The sequence below is a fragment of the Malania oleifera genome, chromosome 6, assembly GCF_029873635.1.
Source record: "Malania oleifera isolate guangnan ecotype guangnan chromosome 6, ASM2987363v1, whole genome shotgun sequence".
Classification (NCBI taxonomy): domain Eukaryota; kingdom Viridiplantae; phylum Streptophyta; class Magnoliopsida; order Santalales; family Ximeniaceae; genus Malania; species Malania oleifera.
In genome coordinates, this window is record NC_080422.1 from 109,978,561 (window position 1) to 109,999,279 (window position 20,719).

General features: G+C 37.3%; 1 protein-coding gene across 1 annotated transcript in view; it reads right to left on the reverse strand.

The window, feature by feature from the left end:
• Positions 1-20,719, reverse strand: part of LOC131157499 (26S proteasome regulatory subunit 7-like) — a 43,879-nt gene that overhangs the window by 17,517 nt on the left and 5,643 nt on the right. Inside the window, exons 2-5 of the mRNA XM_058111702.1 lie at positions 17,277-17,358; positions 13,536-13,627; positions 13,376-13,453; positions 11,521-11,582 (exon numbers count right to left, since the gene is read on the reverse strand). Coding sequence (XP_057967685.1) covers positions 11,521-11,582; positions 13,376-13,453; positions 13,536-13,627; positions 17,277-17,358 — 314 coding nt within the window. The remainder of the gene's footprint in view (positions 1-11,520; positions 11,583-13,375; positions 13,454-13,535; positions 13,628-17,276; positions 17,359-20,719) is intronic.

The window sequence follows — 20,719 nt, forward strand, 5'->3', positions numbered from 1 at the left end:
CGAAATTTTTATAAGGAAGGAAGAATGTAGTGATTCCAAAAAAAAAATTAATTAATTAATTATTAATTAAATAATATAATATAATATATATAACATTGATTAATTTATCAAACAGAGAACCGCCCCCTGCAGCCAATTCTCTCTCTCTCCTCAACTCACTTTCTCTCTCCTCGATTTCTCAGCAAAATCGACGCCGATTGAAGAACAGAATATCCTTGGGTCCCAAATTCAACCACCAATATTTTAACCGGAGTGGCTTCGTCATTTGAGCGTCGTAGGCACCACTCCTGGGATAAGTAAGAAGAATAGATTATGTCAGACATATTTTAAAATATTCTCGATTAAATCTGAATATATGAATGTAATTATATTTAGGTGATTTAAATATATGCCTGGGCCTGGGGATATTTTGGAATTAGATTAAACTACAGGGATTTGATCATATTGTTGCTTTTAAATATGTTATAAATTAAATTTAAATATGGGAAGTAAATCATACCCGCGTTTTCTTTAGAATTTAACCGGTTAATGGGAGCGTGTGAGCCTAGGGATGTTAGGATAGTAATTATCCCTAGGTTGAGCTGATTAAACTAGGGTATGTGAATACAGGAATTTGTGCGAACGCCGCAGGCACTGCTTTGCGATCCCTGCAGGCATTTCTCCAAGAATCAGGTAAGGGTATAGATTATGTCAAGTATTTTTAAAAAATTTACCGATTAAAATGCAGTATTTGTTTATAGAAATTATATCTATGATTTTTTGGGGAATTCAGGCATCTAGAAATGGCATTCATGAATTAATGTATATTTTTGGGAAAACAGGCATTTTGAGTTGAGTAAACCCTAGAAGAAGATTTAATACTATTTTTCAACAAAACATATTTTTCCCCGACAGATAGTATATTTTAGAATAATACTCAAACAGTGTGGCCTGAGTATGAATATTTTATGGAATAGATAAGCATGTCAAATTATATTTATGATTATACGGAACATGCGTGGTTTGATAATGATTTTTCAGAAAATGTTAAAAATATTACAGAAATTATGATATGACAATTTAGTCGGCCCAACGTCGTGATTAGTTTAGCCGGCCTAGCGGCGTGACAAATTAGCTGGCTTAACGCTGTGACAAATTAGCCGGCTTAACGCCGTGACAGATTAGCCGGCTTTATGCAGTGACAGATCAGCCGGCCTAGTACCTGACAGCTCAATTTCAGCCGGCTTTATGCCATAATTAGATATTTATGACAGTATTTAGAAATTATGATATGACATATTTTACACAGAAATATGAAAATGAGATATGTTACAATTATAATATATGAAATATACTATATGATATCAGAACCCTGATGGACTAGGTATGTTTTGAGCACAGTACCGTAGTTAGTTAGCAAGATCAGTGAAGTGTTGCGGAGAGCAAAATACCCCCCTGTGTCCGGCCCGAAAAGTGTTGCAGAAAGCAGGATGGGTTCAAATCAGGCTGGGTGTATAGATTAGTCAGTGCAACCACACTTCTTAGATAGAGTGTTGGTATTGGATGGTCGATTAGCCCGTGAAGTGTTGCGGAGAGCAGGATACCCCCTGGGTCCGGCCAACAAAATGTTGCGGAAAGCAGGATGGGTCCGGACCAAGCTGGGTGGGCAATCGTACTTATAGACTTTATGTTTGACTTAGCATGGTAGGCCAACCACTGCTAAGTCAAGCCTACAGACCGCACAACCCGGTCATGTGGGGTTATTACATAACGAGATTTATTGAAGGTCTCAGGGAAAGTTTTATGTATGTATAGATATATTAAACGATTTATTTACACAGAGAAATCTATTATGATAAAGTATGTTTATGAAGAAAAACATGTATGTTGTTGAATATATAAGTATATATATGAGTACAGATTTACATAATTTACCAATTAATTGTTCAAAGGTTATAAGTTATGCTATACCAGAACTCATGTTGCCACACACTGACAATAATCTATCGTCTTACTGAGAGGTGTCTCGCCCCTATAATCTTTTAACATTTCAGGAGATCCAGGGAGCCGATCTTAGAAAGCTCCAAGCAGGATTAGTTAGTGGGGTTTGAAGATAGTGCTAGTGAGACACTGGTATGTATAGGTATATGGATACGTTTGGTATTACTTTTGGCTATAGTATTATCCTGGTTTTGGGAAGAGGTGTATATATGATATGGTGGTTCTAGAACTTTGGTATTGTATTCGAATTTTATGTATAAGTTTTCACTGCATGCTCTATTTGGAATATGGACAGGTTAGCCCAGTACCCACTTGGGGTTCGGGATATTATAGCATGGTATCAGAGTTTAATATGTGGAAAAAAAAATAATACAGCAGAATTTTCGGGTCGTGGCAAGATAAATAAAGGAAGATTTTGGTTCTCAAGAGACATAGAGATGCTCCACCTCATGATGTTGGCGGTGTTCCTGCCCTAGGCAGAACATTGACGATGAATGGAGGAAGATTATGGTTCTGAACGAAATCAATCAGTGAGAGATCCTCTGAAGCTTTCTTCTGCTCAGGGGTTTGGTTAGTGTTGCTACCACTCCCAGGTTGAATAGAAGAAAAAGCTTCCAAGTTGAAGTTGGCAAAGGCACTCGTGAAATATTTTGGCTGGTTCCGTTCTATTAAAGTCAGCTACCTCACAGAGAACAATGCAATAAAGTTTTGAGCTGAGAAAAATTCTTGAAGAATGAAGGCTCTCCCTAGAGTTACGAACCAAAGGATGCTGATGCGGAACAGCAATTCAAGTTTCATGCTTGTGGACAGTCCAGCTAATTCAGGAAGTTGTTTGGGGGCAAGGATGTTGAAACGAAACAGCAATGTGAATTTCATGCTTGTTGACAATCCAGCTGATTCCGGAAGTGGTTTAGGGGTCGAGGTTGTAAAGGCTTACACTCACAGGAGGTTAGGATGGGGTGATGTATCGAATGAGGAAAGTGAGTTCAATAGTTCTTCCAAGTGATAACATATTGCTTTTGGATGGATTATGAGCCCAATATTATGTTATTCATGGTCATTTTTTCAGATGATGTCCCTCATGTCGTGGACACCCATTAACCTAGAAGGGGCAGGAAAAAGGCTCAAAAGGGGGCAGCATTTTACCAACTCCATATCTCCAGAGGACAATGAATTTTGTGCAATTGTGGCAATACAGAGGTTAGGTTGGACTGTGGGAAGTAGAAGGGGCAAGAGAGTTGGATGACTTAAGAGGTTGTATTCCATTATTCTTCTCTCTTAATACACTTTCTTCTATTATCAAAATAGATGCTCCACAAAAACAGGTGCTCTCTCCCCACTTCCCTCCCTCTCCACAGAACAGTATATTGATCTTTTCTCTCAGATACATTATATTGTTCTTTACATAATATGAACAAGCAATTTAAAAAATCATTTCACTATCTTGCCCATAATTAATGCCACCTAATTCTTAGTGTAAAGGCAATCATTGCTCATTCTGTCTTTTCTAGGATTGCCCCTTAACTAGATGGCTAGACCCACTGGTTGGCAAGTGATTTCATAATTGTTTAGCATTTCACACTATAGATTATCATGGTTATTATGCCCATCTCATACAATTTCCCTTGAACTTAACATGCACTTTTTGCAACTTACAAGATCTTGCAAGTACTCCACCATTAAAGTCATTTTAACATGTCTAGGAAAAGGATAAAGTGCTAGATCCTTACTGAGGTGGAAACTTTTAAAAATGGACAAATAGGTATTGTCGCGTAATTTGTACTCAAATATGACCAAATTCTAATAAAAGGTACTTCACCTCTTTTAACAGTTAATAGGAGATAAAGAACCACATAGATCCTCATTTTGAATGGCATTAACACAAACAATAATGATACGATGAAATGACAGCACATACTTGACAATTGCCCCATTGTAGGAAGAGCATACAAACATTGTGTTAAAAAATAAATTTATTTTTATTTATTTATTGTGGCTTTTATCACAGCCGTTGGATCATCTCTAAATCTAACGGTTGTGTGGTGTCATATATATGTTTGTAAGCCATAGGAAAATATAGGGATTGCTTGTCATTTTGTGCAAGGAGAGCTAGAGAGGGGGTTCTCTCTAGGAAGAACTTTTCTTCAACGGGTTGAAGGTGAAGGGGTGTACAGGGGATCTGAGATCGGGGAGAGACTGATCAGATCTTGTACTTCCATCGTTTCATAGTGGATTTTTCTCTAGAGGTGCACGCTCCTAGGACATAGGCAACCTTGCCGAACCACGTAAAATCTCTCATCTCCATTTTTCTGTGAATGTTCTTTGTGTGATTTGTTTTGTTGATCGAAAGATTAAATCGCTGCGCATCAACAAGTGGTATCAAAGCACAGTTTCGATTGGATGCAAATCTGATAGATCATATCAGATCGAAAGAATTTTTTTGAATCTGAAGTATTTCTGCATGAATGCTCAAGATCAGAGCGGTTCGTTCAAATCGGATTGAGGTACGCGAAGATTCAAATTAGGTGCCGAAAAATTATTCCGGAATTTTTCAATTGAAGGAGGATCATTTTTCAATTGAAGGTGTGAAAAAAAAAATCAAAGGGAAAAAAAATTTTCGCGGATGAAGAACATGATGAACAATGCCAAAATTGGGTGACAGACCCGGATTCAGAATCAAGTTGGAGCGCGAGTTGAGGCGCAGATCCTCCCCATGGAGCGCTGACGTCCCGCTAACACAAAAGTTGACACAGGCGCCGTTGATGACGTTATCCTGAAAGGGGCTGACATCATCCTAACAGGAGCTGACGTCAGAGGAGAGAAAGAAAAAAAAAATTGAAATTAGGAATAGCTTCCCAAGAGGGGGGGTGAATTGGATTCTTTTTTATTTTAATGTTTTTAAAACTTTTGCTTATGATACTAAGGAAAAAACACAATTAACAAATGATAATCACACTTGAAATACATAAATTTAACTTAACAAACCAATCAATGAAACAAAAGTAATTCAGTCACTCAACCAAGAATATTAGTGCTTTTTGGTAATTTCCCTATAAATGTTTACCACCTTCTTTGAGTAAGCTCTTAGTATGCACTTCTCTTGATTAAGATTTCCGCAAATTAACCAACGTACTCCCTTTTGGGTTTCCGCAAACGGTTAATCAAAACGTACTTTCTAAGTGTCAAGAGTCTTTGTTTCTTTCTCACTTTAAAACCTGCAACCTGCACTTTTAGATCATACAACAACAGCAAGTACAGAATATAGAAAGTAAAGAAGGGAGAAAGACACAAGGTTTTTTACAAGGTTCGGCATCAACACAGCCTACGTCCTCGCCCTTGGAAAAATACCAAAGGGTTCCACTATAGCAGTTCTGTTATCGAGTGGAACAATGCCTGTTTACAACCACTCCTTGGTCAAGGCTAGAGCCCGCCTTCTCCAAACAATATACCCTTGTTTGGTCAACGATCCAACAGCCTGGAATCGTACAAAATCTACAAGAGAGATATCAAAATGCTGGTGTACAAGAGAAGCTCACACAAAGAGCAGATTAGTACAAATTGAAAACTATGTACTTCAAAAGATAAATATCAAGCAAGAAATAAACTTTTGAAGCTTTAACAGAGATTTCACCAAATTTCTTTTCTCCAGAGGAGAAATCAGTAATCTTTCTTCAAGAATTGATGAGCAAGAGTTTCAGAATAACAATACTTTCAGGTTGCAAGAGTTTGATCAAAGAGAGATTTTGAGAGCAAGAGAGCTTGAGAGATTTTCAATGCTTGGTACATTTTTTTAATTAACAAGAACCATGTATTTATAGGCTTCAAAGTAAGTTTCCTTGTTGCAAGAGTTTCCTTAAAGGATTTCCCAAGTTGTTAGAAAATTTGGGGTTCAAACGGCTATAATTTAAAAAATAAGATTTTTAAAAATTTGCCCATTGAACAGTGTTCAGATGTCTGAGGTTTCGAGGTCAGACGTCTAAAATTCCTGAAACTCTTTAAAAATTCAACTGGACATAGGGTCAGACATCTAAAGATAGGGAAGTCACGAGTTCAAACGTCTGAACTGCTACTGCCTGGTTCTGTTTTGGTTCATAAAATCTTCAGACGTCTGCACTTAATCTTCAGACGTCTGAAGTAATTCTTTAGACGTCTGCACTTAATCTTCAAACGTCTGAAGTAATTCTTCAGATGTCTGAAGTAATTCTTCAAGATGTCTGAACATGAAGTTCAGTCATCTGAAGTTGTCACTTCAGTCACCTAAACTGAAAAGTTCAGTCATCTAATCTGCCAAGAACCTATTTAAAAAATATTTTTCTTTCAAAACTGATTTGCTCTCTTATGATTTTTACAAAGCTTATTTCAGAAATATTCAATAGGTCTTTTAAGTCCTTATAATCTCTTGAAAGAGCTTCAAAACCTATTTCAAACGATATTTTAGCTTTTGAAATACTTACAATATATTTCCTAAAACTTTGTATGCCAAGCTTGATATCCTCTTCAATCTGACTTTTGAAATTCTTTGCTTGAGCTGCAAATATCTGAATTTCTCTTTGGATCATTGAATAGTTGTCCCATACTTGATTCATACTTGATCTTCACTTGAACTACACTTGATCTTTTCTTGAACCATATTTGAACTTTACTTGAACCATACTTGAACCATATTTCCTGAAACATAAAAACTCAACCTTTCCAAATTAAATAGTCCTTTGTTTGTTATCACCAAAACCGATTGAAAGACCTTGTTAGGCCAACAAAATTAATGGCGAGTACTTTGACGGCCAAGTTCGAGGTGGAGCCCTTTAATGGGAAAAATAATTTAAGTCTGTAGCAGAACACTGTGAAGGATGTGTTGGTCCAACAGGGACTGATTAAAGCACTGTATGGGAAAGACAAGAAGCCAGAGGCCATGTCAGATGATCAGTGGGAGGAACTAGAAATAAAAGCAAAAAGTACCATTCTCTTAAGTTTAGCTCCAGAAATTAAATACAGTGTGTTGAATGAAACATCACCAGCTTAACTTTGGAAAAAATTGGAGAATATTTATATGTCCAAGTCCCTAGTTAATAGACTGTATTTGAAGAAACAGTTGTATCAGTTGAGAATGACTGGGGGCACAGAAGTCAGAGACCACCTCAATTATTTCAATAAAATAATCAGGCGGTTGCTGAATATTGAGGTAAAAATTGAAGAGGAAGATAAAATACTGATTCTGTTGTATTCGCCTTCCCAGTTCACTTGACACTTTGAAAACCACACTACTACAAGGTAAGGAGACTCTTACAGTTGATGAGTTGACTACTGCCATTCTGGAGAGTGAGAATGTTTACAAACCATATCATCTAGGACATGGAGAAGGGTTGGTGGCTCAAGGTGAGTCTAGCCAATAGCGGGGCAGGAGTTCTAGCAGGGCTAATTGGAATCGAGGGAAATCTCGATCCAATTCCAGTGGTAAGAGTGGGAACTAGAGGAGTGGTTGTTTTTATTGTGGGAAAGAAGGGCATAAGAAGAAGGACTGTCTAAGGAGGAAAAGAGATTTAGAGGAAAAGAAAAGGAAGAAGACTACGCAGGCTACTGCAGTGGAGAGCAGCTCATCAGTTTTTTATAGGGATCTTTTGGCTATTACTACAAGTTCCAGTTACTTAGCCGATACCTGGACTTTGGATTCGGCATGATCATATGTGTCCATACAGGGACTAGTTTGACTCCTATGAACCAATCTCTGGAGGGACAATGTTGATGGGTAATGATGCTTCCTGTGGTGTTCTTAGTATTGGAACGGTCAGAATCATTGATTGTGTGGTCAGAATCCGGATGTTTGATTGTGTGGTTAGAACCATTAGGGATGTGAGGCATGTTCTAGATCTGAAAAAGAATCTAATTTCCTAAGGCTCTTTGGACAGTAATGGTTTCTCTTTTTCAGCTAGGGATGGTGTGCTGAAAGTGGTTAGAGCTTCACTGGTAGTAATGAAGAGTCATCTGAGGAACAATTCGTACACTCTAGTGGGTAGCACAGTGACAGGTGGAGCTGCAACTAGTACCTCTTCAGATACAAATACATATGATACTACTCTATGGCATATGAGGCCGGGTCACATGAGTGAGTGTGGTTTGTAGAAGCTGCAAAGGCGGAACTTACTGGGAGGTAATTCTTGTTGTAAGCTTAAGTTCTGTAAATACTGTTTTTTTGGTAAACAGCATAGGGCAAGTTTCAGAACAGGAAAGCATATGAGCAAGGAGGTGCTAGAGTACATTCATTCAGATGTATGGGGTACAGTCTTACAGTGGTGCTATTTATTTTATCTCATTTATTGGTGACTTTTCCAAGAAAGTCTAGGTGTATTTTCTGAAGCACGGGAGTGAGGTATTCAATAAGTTCAAGGAATGGAAAGCTCAGGTAGAGAAGCAAACAAGGAAACAGGTGAAGTTTCTGAGATCTGACAATGGACTGGAGTACAAAAACAGCCAATTCATTGACTTTTGTAAGGAAGAGGACATCACTAGGCACTATACAGTTCCACATGGGCCACAGTAGAATGGGGTGGCTGAAAGGATGAACAGAACATTACTAGAGAGGGCAAGGTGTATGAGAATTCAAGCTAATCTGCCTAAGTCATTATGGGCAGAAGCAGTGAGTATCGCATGCTACCTGGTAAACAGGTCTCCTTCTGCAGCTATTAACGCAAAGGTTCCTAAAGAGGTATGGACAAGTAAACCACTAGATTACTCTATGTTGAGAATATTTGGTTGTTCATCGTATGTGCATGTGCAGGAACAGGACAGATCAAAGTTGGGCTCTAAGTCCAAACCGTGCGCATTTCTTGGTTTCTAAGAAGGAGTGAAAAGATACTAGGTGTGGGACCCTATAGCACGGAAGGTGGTCATTAGAAGGGATATGGTCTTCGATGAGGAAGCCATGTTGAAGGAGAATGTTGATAAGGAGGTGGAGTCTGATTCAGCGAGAGTACCTATTCAGGTGGAGCTGAACAGTATTCAGAATTCAAGTGTGAGTAATACTCAGACTACTGTTGTTGATTCTGTTGCACAGGATACAGAGAGACGGGCTACAGTTCCTCAGGAAATTCCTTAGACAGGTGATAGACATGAACCTACAGGGCTAGCCACTGGCAAAAAAAGGATGAATGTTAAGCCTTCGGTCAGGTATGAGTTTAAGGACTTAGTTGCATTTGCTCTGATTACTAGTAGTGGAGATCCTTCTGATTTTCAAGAAGCAGTTCAGAGTTCTAAACGAGATAGTTGGCTTGGAGCCATGGTTGAGGAGATGGAGTCCCGTCATAAGAATGGCACTTGGGTGTTGGTTTAGAAGCCCAAGGACAGGAAGCTGATTGGTTGTAAGTGGGTTTTCAGAAAGAAAGAACCTACTTCAGAATCATAAGGGATAAAATATAAGGCCAGGTTAGTAGCAAAAGGATACAAATAGGAAGAAGGTAGATTATAATGAAATCTTTTCTCATGTTGTTAAGCATGCTTCTATTAGATCCTTGTTAGCATTGGTTGCCATGCATGATTTAAATCTGGAACAGATGGATGTAAAGACAACTTTCCTTCATGTTGAGTTAGAAGAAGATATCTTTATGGAGCAACTAGAGGTTTGTCGAACAAGGTAAAAAGCACCTAGTATGTAAGTTGAATAGGTCTCTTTATAGATTATAATGAAATCGTTTCTCCTGTTGTTAAGCATGCTTATATTAGATCCTTGTTAGCATTGGTTGTCATGCATGATTTAGATCTGGAACAAATGGATGTAAAGACAACTTTCATTAATGGTGAGTTGGAGGAAGATATCTTTATGGAGCAACCGGAGTGGTTTGTCAAACAAAGTAAAGAGCACCTGGTATGTAAGTTGAATAGGTCTCTTTATGGTTTAAAGCAATCCCCTAGGCAATGGTATAAGAGGTTTGATTCATATATGTTGAGGATTGGGTATGTTAGAAGCAGTTATGACAGTTGTGTTTACTTCAGATTGCTTAACAGTGGTGTATATATGATCCTTATGCTATATGTGGATGACATGTTGATTGCCTCTAACAGTACTGATGGGTTGAATGTGTTGAAAGCCAGGTTACAGGTTGAGTTTGAGATGAAGGATCTTAGTGCAGCTAAAAAGATCCTTGGCATGGAAATCAGGAGGGACAAACAACAGAAGAAGCTGTGGTTGTCACAGGATAAGTATATTGAGAAGCTGTTCGAAAGGTTTAACATGGATAAGGCTAAACCGGTAAGTACACCTCTAACTGCTCATTTTAGTTGTCTGCTAAACTGTGTCCTTCTACTAATAAGGATAAGTTGGATATGGCTAGTGTGTCTTATGCCAGTGCAGTAGGGAATCTAATGTATGCTATGGTATGTAGTAGACCAGACTTATCATATGCAGTTAGTTTGGTAAACAAATATATGGCTAATCTAGGTAGAATGCATTGGAATGCGGTGAAATGGATTTTCAGATATTTGCGTGGCACTTTTGATTATGGTATCCGGTTTGAAAGTATTGATGATTGTAATGTTCAGGGTTATGTGGACTCCGATTATGCAGGTGATTTGGATAAGATGAGGTCTACTTCTGGTTTCATTTTTACCATGGCTAGTGGTTCCATTAGTTGGAAGGCTATGTTGCAACCTACTATAACTTTGTCTATTACAGAAGTTGAATACATAACTTTGGTAGAGGCAGGTAAGGAGGCTTTGTGGTTAACTGGACTAATTTAGGAACGTGGTGTTATGCGGGATAGATTACACATATTCCGTGATAGTCAGAGTGCGATCCACTTGGCAAGGAATCAGGTCTACCACTCTCGCACGTAGCATATTGACGTGCGGTACCATGCAGTTAGAGGTTGGGTTGAAAGTGGTAAGTGTCAGTTATTGAAGATCCACACAGATGGAAATGCTGCAAATATGCTCACGAAGCCTGTCACATTAGCTAAGTTCAAGCGCTGTTTAGACTTAGTTAATGTAGTCTCTTGTTGATTGTTGACAGAGCATCCCAGAGCGTGGGGATGGAATGTTGTGCTTGGCTGTGATTAAAAGCCAAGGTGGAGATTGTTAAAAAATATGTTTATTTTTATTTATTTATTGTGACTTTTATCACAGCCGTTGGATCGTCTCTAAATCCAACGGTTGTGTGGTGTCATATATATGTTTGTAAGTGCTAGTCATTTTGTGCAAGGAGAGCTAGAGAGGGGTTCTCTCTAGGAAGAACTTTTCTTCAATGAGTTTAAGGTGAAGGGGTGTATAGGGAATCTGAGATCGGGGAGAGACTGATCAGATCTTGTACTGACATCATTTCATAGTGGATTTTTCTCCAGGTGCACGCTCTGTGGACGTAGGCAACCTTACAGAACCACGTAAAATCTCTCGTCTCCATTTTTATGTGAATGTTCTTTGTGTGATTTATTTTGTTGATCAGAAGATTAAAATCATTGCGCATCAACACATTGCTTCCTCACCCTTCCAAAAAAAAAAAAAAACTAAAAGACTTGAACAAGAAAAGTACTAATAAATGGTAATTGGTAATCCTACCCAACACGCATGCCTTCTTCTATATCAGTTGGGGAAACTTTGTCGCCCAGTCCAACAACAAACTGCAGTTAATGAGGGAAAAGTCAGACAGTCTTGATGCAGAAAAGTCTTTATATCTATATCCAAAGACAAATTTCATGCTTAATTTATGTCAATGTAAGAATATTATGGAAAACATTTTGCGCAAATAGTCGAGTTAGCTTGTTTGGTAGAGCATGCAACACTACAGCTTTTAGTGCACTCAAATGCTATATAACAGTTAACAGAGGTAAAATGTTGTTCTTGATACAAATTGCTTGGTGAAAATCACCAGGTTCAAATCATAAGCTGATGATGCTCAAGCTACAGAATTCTTCATGCATGAGAGAGAGAGAGAGAGAGAGTTGGACTGGTTTGGAGTCATTTAGACTCTTGATCATCGGTCTTCACAGACTCAACAATATTTGGAAGTATCTCTGTGTAAAGTGTACAATGACTGAATTACATAAGCAAGATTTCCATTTCTGAATATTTGGGTACCTGACCATGGTTTTAAATTGCGGTAGCGGGTAGTGTAACATAACAGCAACGGGTGTAATGGAAAGCAGGACTAGTGGATGTTACGTAATAGGAAGCAGGTGTAACAGCCATGAATTTTTTTCAAGCAAGCATAACCTGGTGCATATTAGTGTATTTGCATGTTGTTTTAAAGTTTTAATCCTTCTTAGAAAGAATTTTAGTATATTTTGGATCATTCAATTCAACTAAGTTGTTTGGTAAGGGCAAGAAATTTACATTTGTTTCAAACCACCATTGATAGAAAAATTACGTTTGTGTGTATTTATACTTTCTCATTATTCTTATACTTGATAAATTCTCACGTGTGATAAATTAATTAATAAAACAAAATACATTATACATTCCATTAATTTATTAGAAACATAAGACATATGTATAATACAAATATACAATAACCAGAAAAGAAAAGAAGGTTGAAGTTGAAAAATATAGAACATAAAAATCAAATTTCTAATATTATCAAAATAAAATATTTCCCTAACAAGTTAGTAGTTTCAAATTGTTAATTAATGCATCACTTGTGAGTATGTAAAAAAATAGTAAATTTTGAATCATTATCATCCTCATTATAATCTTTTCCCCCTCTCCCCAGATAGTATATTGAGAATGATTTGTGAAAGGGGGGAAAAACAAAAGTGAGAAGAAAAAGTAAAAAATAAAATAACTTTTTTAGGCATAACAGTCCTATAGCAGTTTTTTAGTGGCCGTAGGGGCTTTTACATAATGGGGTCGCAGTCTATAATGACCGCTGGCTGTGATTTTTTTCCCACGGATTTTGTGGTGTGTAACAGAATAGGGAATCCAAAAAACCATTACGTAACGATTGCTGCCTTATTTTAAAACCATGTACCTGACTATGCCAAAATCCTTGCTCTAGGAAAGAGACTTCACCCCCAACCACGCCCCCCTCCCTCCGGATAAAAAAAGAGGCAACAGCACCTAATTTTCTTGATGGATATCTAATCAATTACTGCGTTTTTGCATACAGCTTGTGCATCTTCTAAATTTTATGCCTGAAATTCCTCATTTTCTTTTCTAAATAAATACTGTCTTATGCAATTATTAGAGGATTTAATTTTAATTGTATGTACATTGTCAATCTGTGGAATCTCTCTTCGCTTTTCTTTCTTTTTTTTTTTTGTAAATGGTATAGCTTTTCACACACTTGATTGCTTTTACCGGCAATCTTTTCTAAGAATTATCTTTAGGAATATAATTCAAGTTTAACACCCATCGTGGAAGCTAAAAGAATGGTCAACATAAAAGCAAACAGTAGAACCACAAATACAGAGTGTACCTTAGCAATTTGCTTCACATTTATTACATATTTGGCATCTTCAGAATTTTGGTTGATTATCTTTGTGCATCTTGCTACCTAGCTGACAAAAAGGGTAACTGCTTAATATAAACAAATTCCCAGATGGTAAATTTGTTCAGGACTTCTAGAAATACCAAACCTGAAGAGGCTGCTCCTCCTGCATCAGTTGCTTATCAGAAACAAGATCCCACTGGCTGGGTGCTGCTAAGCCTGTGTCAGACTCCTTTATACCTATTGAAAGATTGAGAGCAAGCATTATAATTTAAGAACAAATTGAGCTACATCAATTTCCCAGCAATTCTTGACGAGCAATAAATAGGGGGATAGAGAAAGTAGATAACACACCCATAAATGAGATAATGCATGATAAAGAAGATTGTAAATTCATTACACACTCTCAGCTTGATTCCAAGAAATCAAATCAAATAATGGGTTGAAATGCTTCTTAAAAAATTGGACAGCAGACAAGCCACTCCCCGTCCTCCTGCCCCCCACGCCACCACTTTCCCTTTTCCTTTTTTAGTCCTCATCCCCATCTTTAGGCTGCTCACTTTAAATGGCTCTCTAGCAGATAGAAAACCAAATTGACCATGAAAACTACCAAAAAAAATCAATATCAAAATCAAACAAGACAATAATTTCTGTTCTACTTCATAGCCCTGATATTTTCAAGTGCAGATTTGACATTTAAAGCACATATTGGCCCTCCTCCTTTTGACTGCAATGATTTTGTTTACCAAAAAGCATTTCACTAGCATCAGGGTTTATACACAGGAACAAACAAATAAAACAAAATGCTCATGCTAAACATTAGGCCAAACTTAAGTTTTTTAGATTTTATCAAATAATGATATTTCAAGGGATATGTTTGTCATTGCACAATGAAAGTAAATAGGCGCTCTAGACCCACTACAATAACAGCTCGGATGCTCCAATGCTCCCACTCTTACTACTTTAGCTTCATAGGGGAGACCAAATGTGTTTCTCCACATCTTTGGCTTAAAAAAAGGAGACAAACTCAAAAGAGATTTTTTTTTTTTTTTAAAAAGTGATTTAAAGATTTAAATACCTATAAAAAGTAGTGCAGAAAAAGAAATTAACGAAGTTCTATGCATAACAAGTAATATTAAATTCCATGAAAATCCATTTAAATTTTATCTGCTCTTAGAAAGCCCTTAACGTGCAAGATGATGCCTCATATTCTAATATTAATGAGGCCCCTTCTATCCAATTCTGTCTGAGATGATGTGCTGAGAGGCACTAGAGATAGAGTCGAGATGAAGGCTGAATTTATGAAGTTTGGGTTATGAGAGATGCTGTAGGACCTTCTACATTCTCTCAAGCTGTGTACGTTTTTCCTTCTTACTGGTTGGGAAGATAATCCATTAGTAATTTTGTTCCTTGCGAAGACGCATGCGGCATGACTGGCGTGCAATTTATAGGCGAAGACAGCTGGAGTAATGTGAATTTGAAGTACTGGATTTTTTTCTTTTTATAAACCAAGAATTGTATTAAGGAAGAAAGGAGTAAAACAAAGAAATGAAAATCCAGAAAGAACAAATATCCTCCCATTACAAAAGGAAAACAAAAAGAAAGTAAAAACAAGACAAGAAGCAAAGGCGACCAATCCTGCTGCAAGTCTTCAAAACAAAACAAAAGAATCCATTTCCCAAGCACTAAAAGGAGCGCAACAAAGACCACTCTGCTCCAAAGCATGCTACTGGGAGTGGCAAAACCTTTAAGGATTCTAGCATTTCTTTCCAATCAAATACAACAATAATAGCCAGAACCAGAACAGTACAGCACCAGAAAACTTTCCTCTCTTCCCATTTCCCTAAACCCCTAAACATAATAGTCCAAAACTATCCATAGAAGCAACAACACCCAATTTTCACCAAAAATCCTATACAAGTTATTCCATAAAACCCATGAGAAGGGACAATGTAAAAAGAAATGAGAGAAGTTTTCCTCACTACTAAAACAAATGACACAAACACCGGGAGATAGTTCCTCGCTAGGTCTTCACTTCTAAAGCAAATCATTAGTATTGATTTTCTCAAGGATCACAGTCCAACAAAAAGCATTGATCTTTGAAAGAATTTTAGCTTTCCAAATTAAAATATCCTGGGCAAAAGGGCTAACAAGCTCATGAACCAAATGAGAAAACAAAATATTTGCATAAGAAATCCCCAAAGAATGTAAACTCCTAACACGTTTTCACTTCCCAACTGGCCAAAAAAATAATCAAGCACAATAGTCAAAGAAGCAAGCTCATTAGTTTCTCCCTTCACTGATATTCCTCCCAAAATGAAAATCCCATGATCGGCCATCCTCTTGCAAAATGAGAAAGGCGGCAATAGGAGACTCATAAAGAGTAGATAACCAAAAATGATGAGGGAACCCAATAGCAAAAGGCACATCCCCAAGCCAATGATCCTCTCAAAAGTGGATTCACTCCCCACTACCCACTTAACAACAAACATTAGGAAAGAAAGAAAGACAATAACAAATCACGCAAGTATCATTATTCCCTGCATTAGCATCTCACCCATTTTTTAAAAAGTAAAAAATCTGAATTCACTACAAACTACCTTCTCCGAAGAGAGTCAGGTTCTAAGGGGAAATGCCATAATCACTTTCCCACCAAAGAAATGTTTTTAGACACCAAATTACACACACAGACCCCCCACCCTTTTAGACCTACTGACAATGGTCCACCCGACCCAGTGATCTCCATCCTGCTCAACACCCAAAAACAAAAAATCAACTACTTCTCTACTTTCCAAGCAACTCTTACCAGGATTGTAAAAGGGGATAAATAATATAAGGGGATGGGAATAAAAGAAAGACAAGCATGGATGAGATAAATACAACCGTGAAAAAAGCTCCTTTCCACTTATTCAGCCTCTACCAATTATCTCAAAGATTGGGTCTCAAAAAGAATAAGCAGCCCCCTAAAGGATCAAGTGGTATAGGCCAACACATAACAAACAATTTCATAATTTATTTAATTAATTCTTTATTATTTATACTATATAATATATTTCTATATGTTCTTAAATAAAAAATTAAATTCCCAGAGGGCTTACGCCTCAATGCAGCAAAATGGCATACCTTCTGCCTTTTCACTGGGGGCAGAAGAAACTCCGAGAACAGTTTAAATCCTTAGTAAATCAACAAAATCAAGATAAGACAATCAAAACAACTCCAGCCACTTGCCCCCACAAAGAAAATTTTATAACAAGAACACTAGATCTGACACTGGTATGGAAGCAGTCAAGATCAACAGAAAGATGTCAGCGTTTTGGATGTTACGACTTTATTTTGACAAGCTCATTTATAGATCATGATGGATTTCTAAATCCTGAGGATAGGTCTTTCTTTGAAGAGGCAAAGAAAAAAGTTAAGAGAGAACCTCCACAAACAATGAGTAACATAAACAATAATCTAATAATTTTAAAAGTAAGTTTTATGCTCAATTTTTAAGGAACTATCAAAATAACCAGAGTATGCATCTATATTTCATACAAACTAGTTATGTTGTATGTAGCATTTAGCATTCCCATCATATAGATTACCATCATGCAACCTGTATCAGCAAAATTCTACCTATGAATTTATTCATTGTTAAAAATCGCCAGTTCCCATCATATAGCATTACCCACAGAAATTAACCACAAATACCTTCTATGCAAATTAGTTGTTGAAACTTGAAACAGATAAAAGCATATAAAGGAAGTACAAAAAATTCTTAATAACCCTTTTACAGCGCTCCTGAGACCTGATAATATTTCAAATAATGGAAATATACTAAAGCAAAATTTAGATAATCAATCGACACTACAAACTGGTTACATATTTATTTGACCAAGATACATACCACACAAATCATTGACCTTCTTAGCCATTTCTTTAATTTCCTTCTCCACTTTCTTTATGCTAGTGGAATAAGGTCCTAAGCCCTGCATAAACAGTCAGAAGTCTTCAAAAAAAAAAAAATTATGACACAGTGCTATAAAATTTGTTTCGACAGAAATGTATAAATATATATATACACACACATTGAGAAGAGGAGAGAACTAAAAGCAGGAGGATAGGGTATCCTCCAAGGACAAAACGAAAGAAAATAAAAATATAAGGAATAATATAAAAGACATCAACCAATCAGGCTAACAGCCCAGTCCCTTGAAGCATGAGAAGCCAATTCCTCCAAAAAACAAGACATAAAAGTTCAAAGAGAAGAAAGATAAATGATCCTGCCCGAAGCAAACCAAAATTTATCCAAATTAAGCGAACAGCTTGCTCCCCAAGCTCCGACTCACAGTGCCAAAAAAAGATGAAAATGCAGATCAACACTACCAAAGAACATGCACATATTTTGAGATTAAGCTTTAGATGGCCTCCTACTATGCATCAGATCGTTGGTGTTAGTGATGAAGAACAGCCAGCCAACCAAAGGCCTTAAACTTGGAAGGAATCTTAGCTCACCAATACAGCAGACCAAAGGAAACGACTGGTGGATCGTGATAGAATAGATGACTTGAAACAATCTGCAAAGATCCAAACTCCACACCCTAGCATACCCTTCTATAGTAGAAGAATTAAACAAAAACCCAACAAACTCAATGGCAAGAATTATCAGCAGACTCTCTATCATTCAGATTCCTCCGAAAGTGAAAATCCCAACAAAACAAATCCCCTTCAACAACCAAGAAAGAAGGGATAGGAGCATCACAAAGAGCAGAAAGGCAAAAAAACAAGGAAAAGCAATAGAAAAGGATTCTCCCACAGCTTCAAGTCCTCACAAAACCAAATCCAAAAGCCAGCTCCTACTTGTATTTAATGAGGGGGGGGGGGGGGAGGAAGAAATCTGCAAAACAAACTTCCAAGGATACAACAGGAGACACAAATGCAAAGATTGGCATCCTGCTCATTAGCTTGCAAAACATATTTACTTTTGATTACCTCGTCTCTTGTGCCGAATAGAATTAATTTCTAAAGGAAAATGCCACATTCTAGCCCCACTAAGGCAATGGTTTTACACATCAAGCTACCAAGAATCAGGCTACCCAAGTCCTTGACCTATTCCTAGTGACAATGTGATCACTCTTCTCAGTTCTCACCAAACTCAAACTAAGGGAACTCCCTTATTACATGCTCTAACTCGCAGCCACTCCAACCAGAATTCTACATAAAGAGAAAAAACAAAGAGGAATATAGGAAAGAGCTGCCTAAATCAAAGTCATACAATCACCTAAATTTTCTCTGGGAAAAAAATATATGACCACCTAAAGGGAAAAAAAGCACCATTTCACACATCCATATGCTTTGAAACCTTAGCAACCACAGCACTACACCAAAACAAAAGGATAAAGGATTATCACCTAAAAGGAGTCCCAAGACAAAGGCCACTATGAAACCAAAACCTAAAACTGCAGCACAACTCGAACTAATTGCAGCTAAAGCATTCTTGCCCATATTAATCCTCAGTCAAAAGACTTAACACGTGTAAAGGATATTATAGAAACACATATACTCAAAAAACACCACAGGGGAAACCATAACATCCTTTCTGTGCAATGTAACACCCTAAAACTCTATCAACTGCCCCATCAATCAACCTGTTCAAAACATATGCCACAAATTGAAAAAAAAAATCCCAATAGATCACCTTGAGCACCACCCCCACCCCCACCCCCCAAAAAAAAAAAAAGGGAAAACCAAGTCACGAGTTCTCATTAGCAATAATGGCAGAAGACAAACAGACCCTAATCCTAATCAAAACCAAAATCCTTTCCACCCAATGTCTCATCCATGAGACTCCCACTAACCAAATCATAAGCTTTTTCAAATCCAATCTTAAAAATAAATAAATAAATATATATATAATTTTTAAAATAATAATTAAAAAAATAAAAACCCTTCCCCTTACTCCTTTTGGCATCCTCAGCAATCTCAATAGCCACCAAAATTGCATCAAGGATCTGCCTACTACCAACAAAGGAACTTCAAGAAGTAAAAATAATGTACATAAACTAGTGGTCAAGCTAATAAGCCTCAAATCCTTCACCTTGATAGAACAACTTCTTTCTGGGCACTAGGGTAATAAAGGCTGAATCCATACTCTTGTCAATCACCCCATCAACAAAAAAGCACTCCTGCAAAGCCTTCAACAAGTCATGCTTCACCACATCCCAGCACACTCAGAAAAAGGGCATATTAAAACTATTTGGACCTGAAATTTATCTCTCTCCATCCCAAAACTACCTTCCCTTTTTTTTTTTAATAAACAAAGAATTGTATTAGAAGAGAGAAGAATGTACATCAGAAAATTAGAAATACAACAGAAAAGAAAAAATAAAAGACAGGGAGAATAAGAAAACCTCCCTTTACATCAATAGAAACTAGTTACAAAAAATGCAACCTAAACAGAGAACCAAACTCAATGTAACAGGGCCAACCAGTCCTGCTGCAAGTCTTCCAGAGAAACATGACGAAAAAAAACCATTTGCCAACACCCACAACAACGCAAGATATACCACTTTACTCCAAAACAAACTGTTAGCAGTAGCCACACCTTTGAATATTCTAGCATTCCTTTCCAACAAAACACACCAAATAATTGCCATAATGGTGCAATGCCATAGAGCTTTCATATCCTTTACTTTGCCAAAACCCTTAAAAGGCATTCAAAGTGTATGGACAGATCCATTTTTCACCAAATATACCAAACAACTTATTCCAAATATCCAATGTAAAAGGAACAAGAAGTAAGAGATGTGCACAAGTCTCTTCACTCCTCGTACAAAGGATGCAAATGTCCACAAAACCTTAAGGACATTAATCCAAATTCCAAACCCTCAATCATAAATGTAAACAAAATATAACCAGAATTAAGGTTTTTGGAGAGACCAGTAATGTCATCAATAATCAATGTAGGGTCCCCAACACTAGCTTCCAACGCTTTAATCACTCACTTCCCTTTTTTACCATTTGCAACCCTATGAAAAAATTTAGACAGTCCCCTTCCTTAATCCATTTAAATGTAAATACTACCAACAAATGTCCTTTAAAAGAAACTCATCAAGCTCATTCTTAAGTGTGGCTCTCCTAGTAACCAAACCCTCAACCAATACCAAAATCCTCCATCCTAGCTTAAGATTCAACCTTCTACAAGATATTAGTCCTTAACCCTAACATCCCAAAAACATCCGCATTCCACTTCTTTAAGAACTCCTTAAGGTGGTTAAACTTCTTCATAAATCTATACCCCTCCCACCACTCGACATAAGTTACATAACCACATCCCCAGCTCTCCTCAAC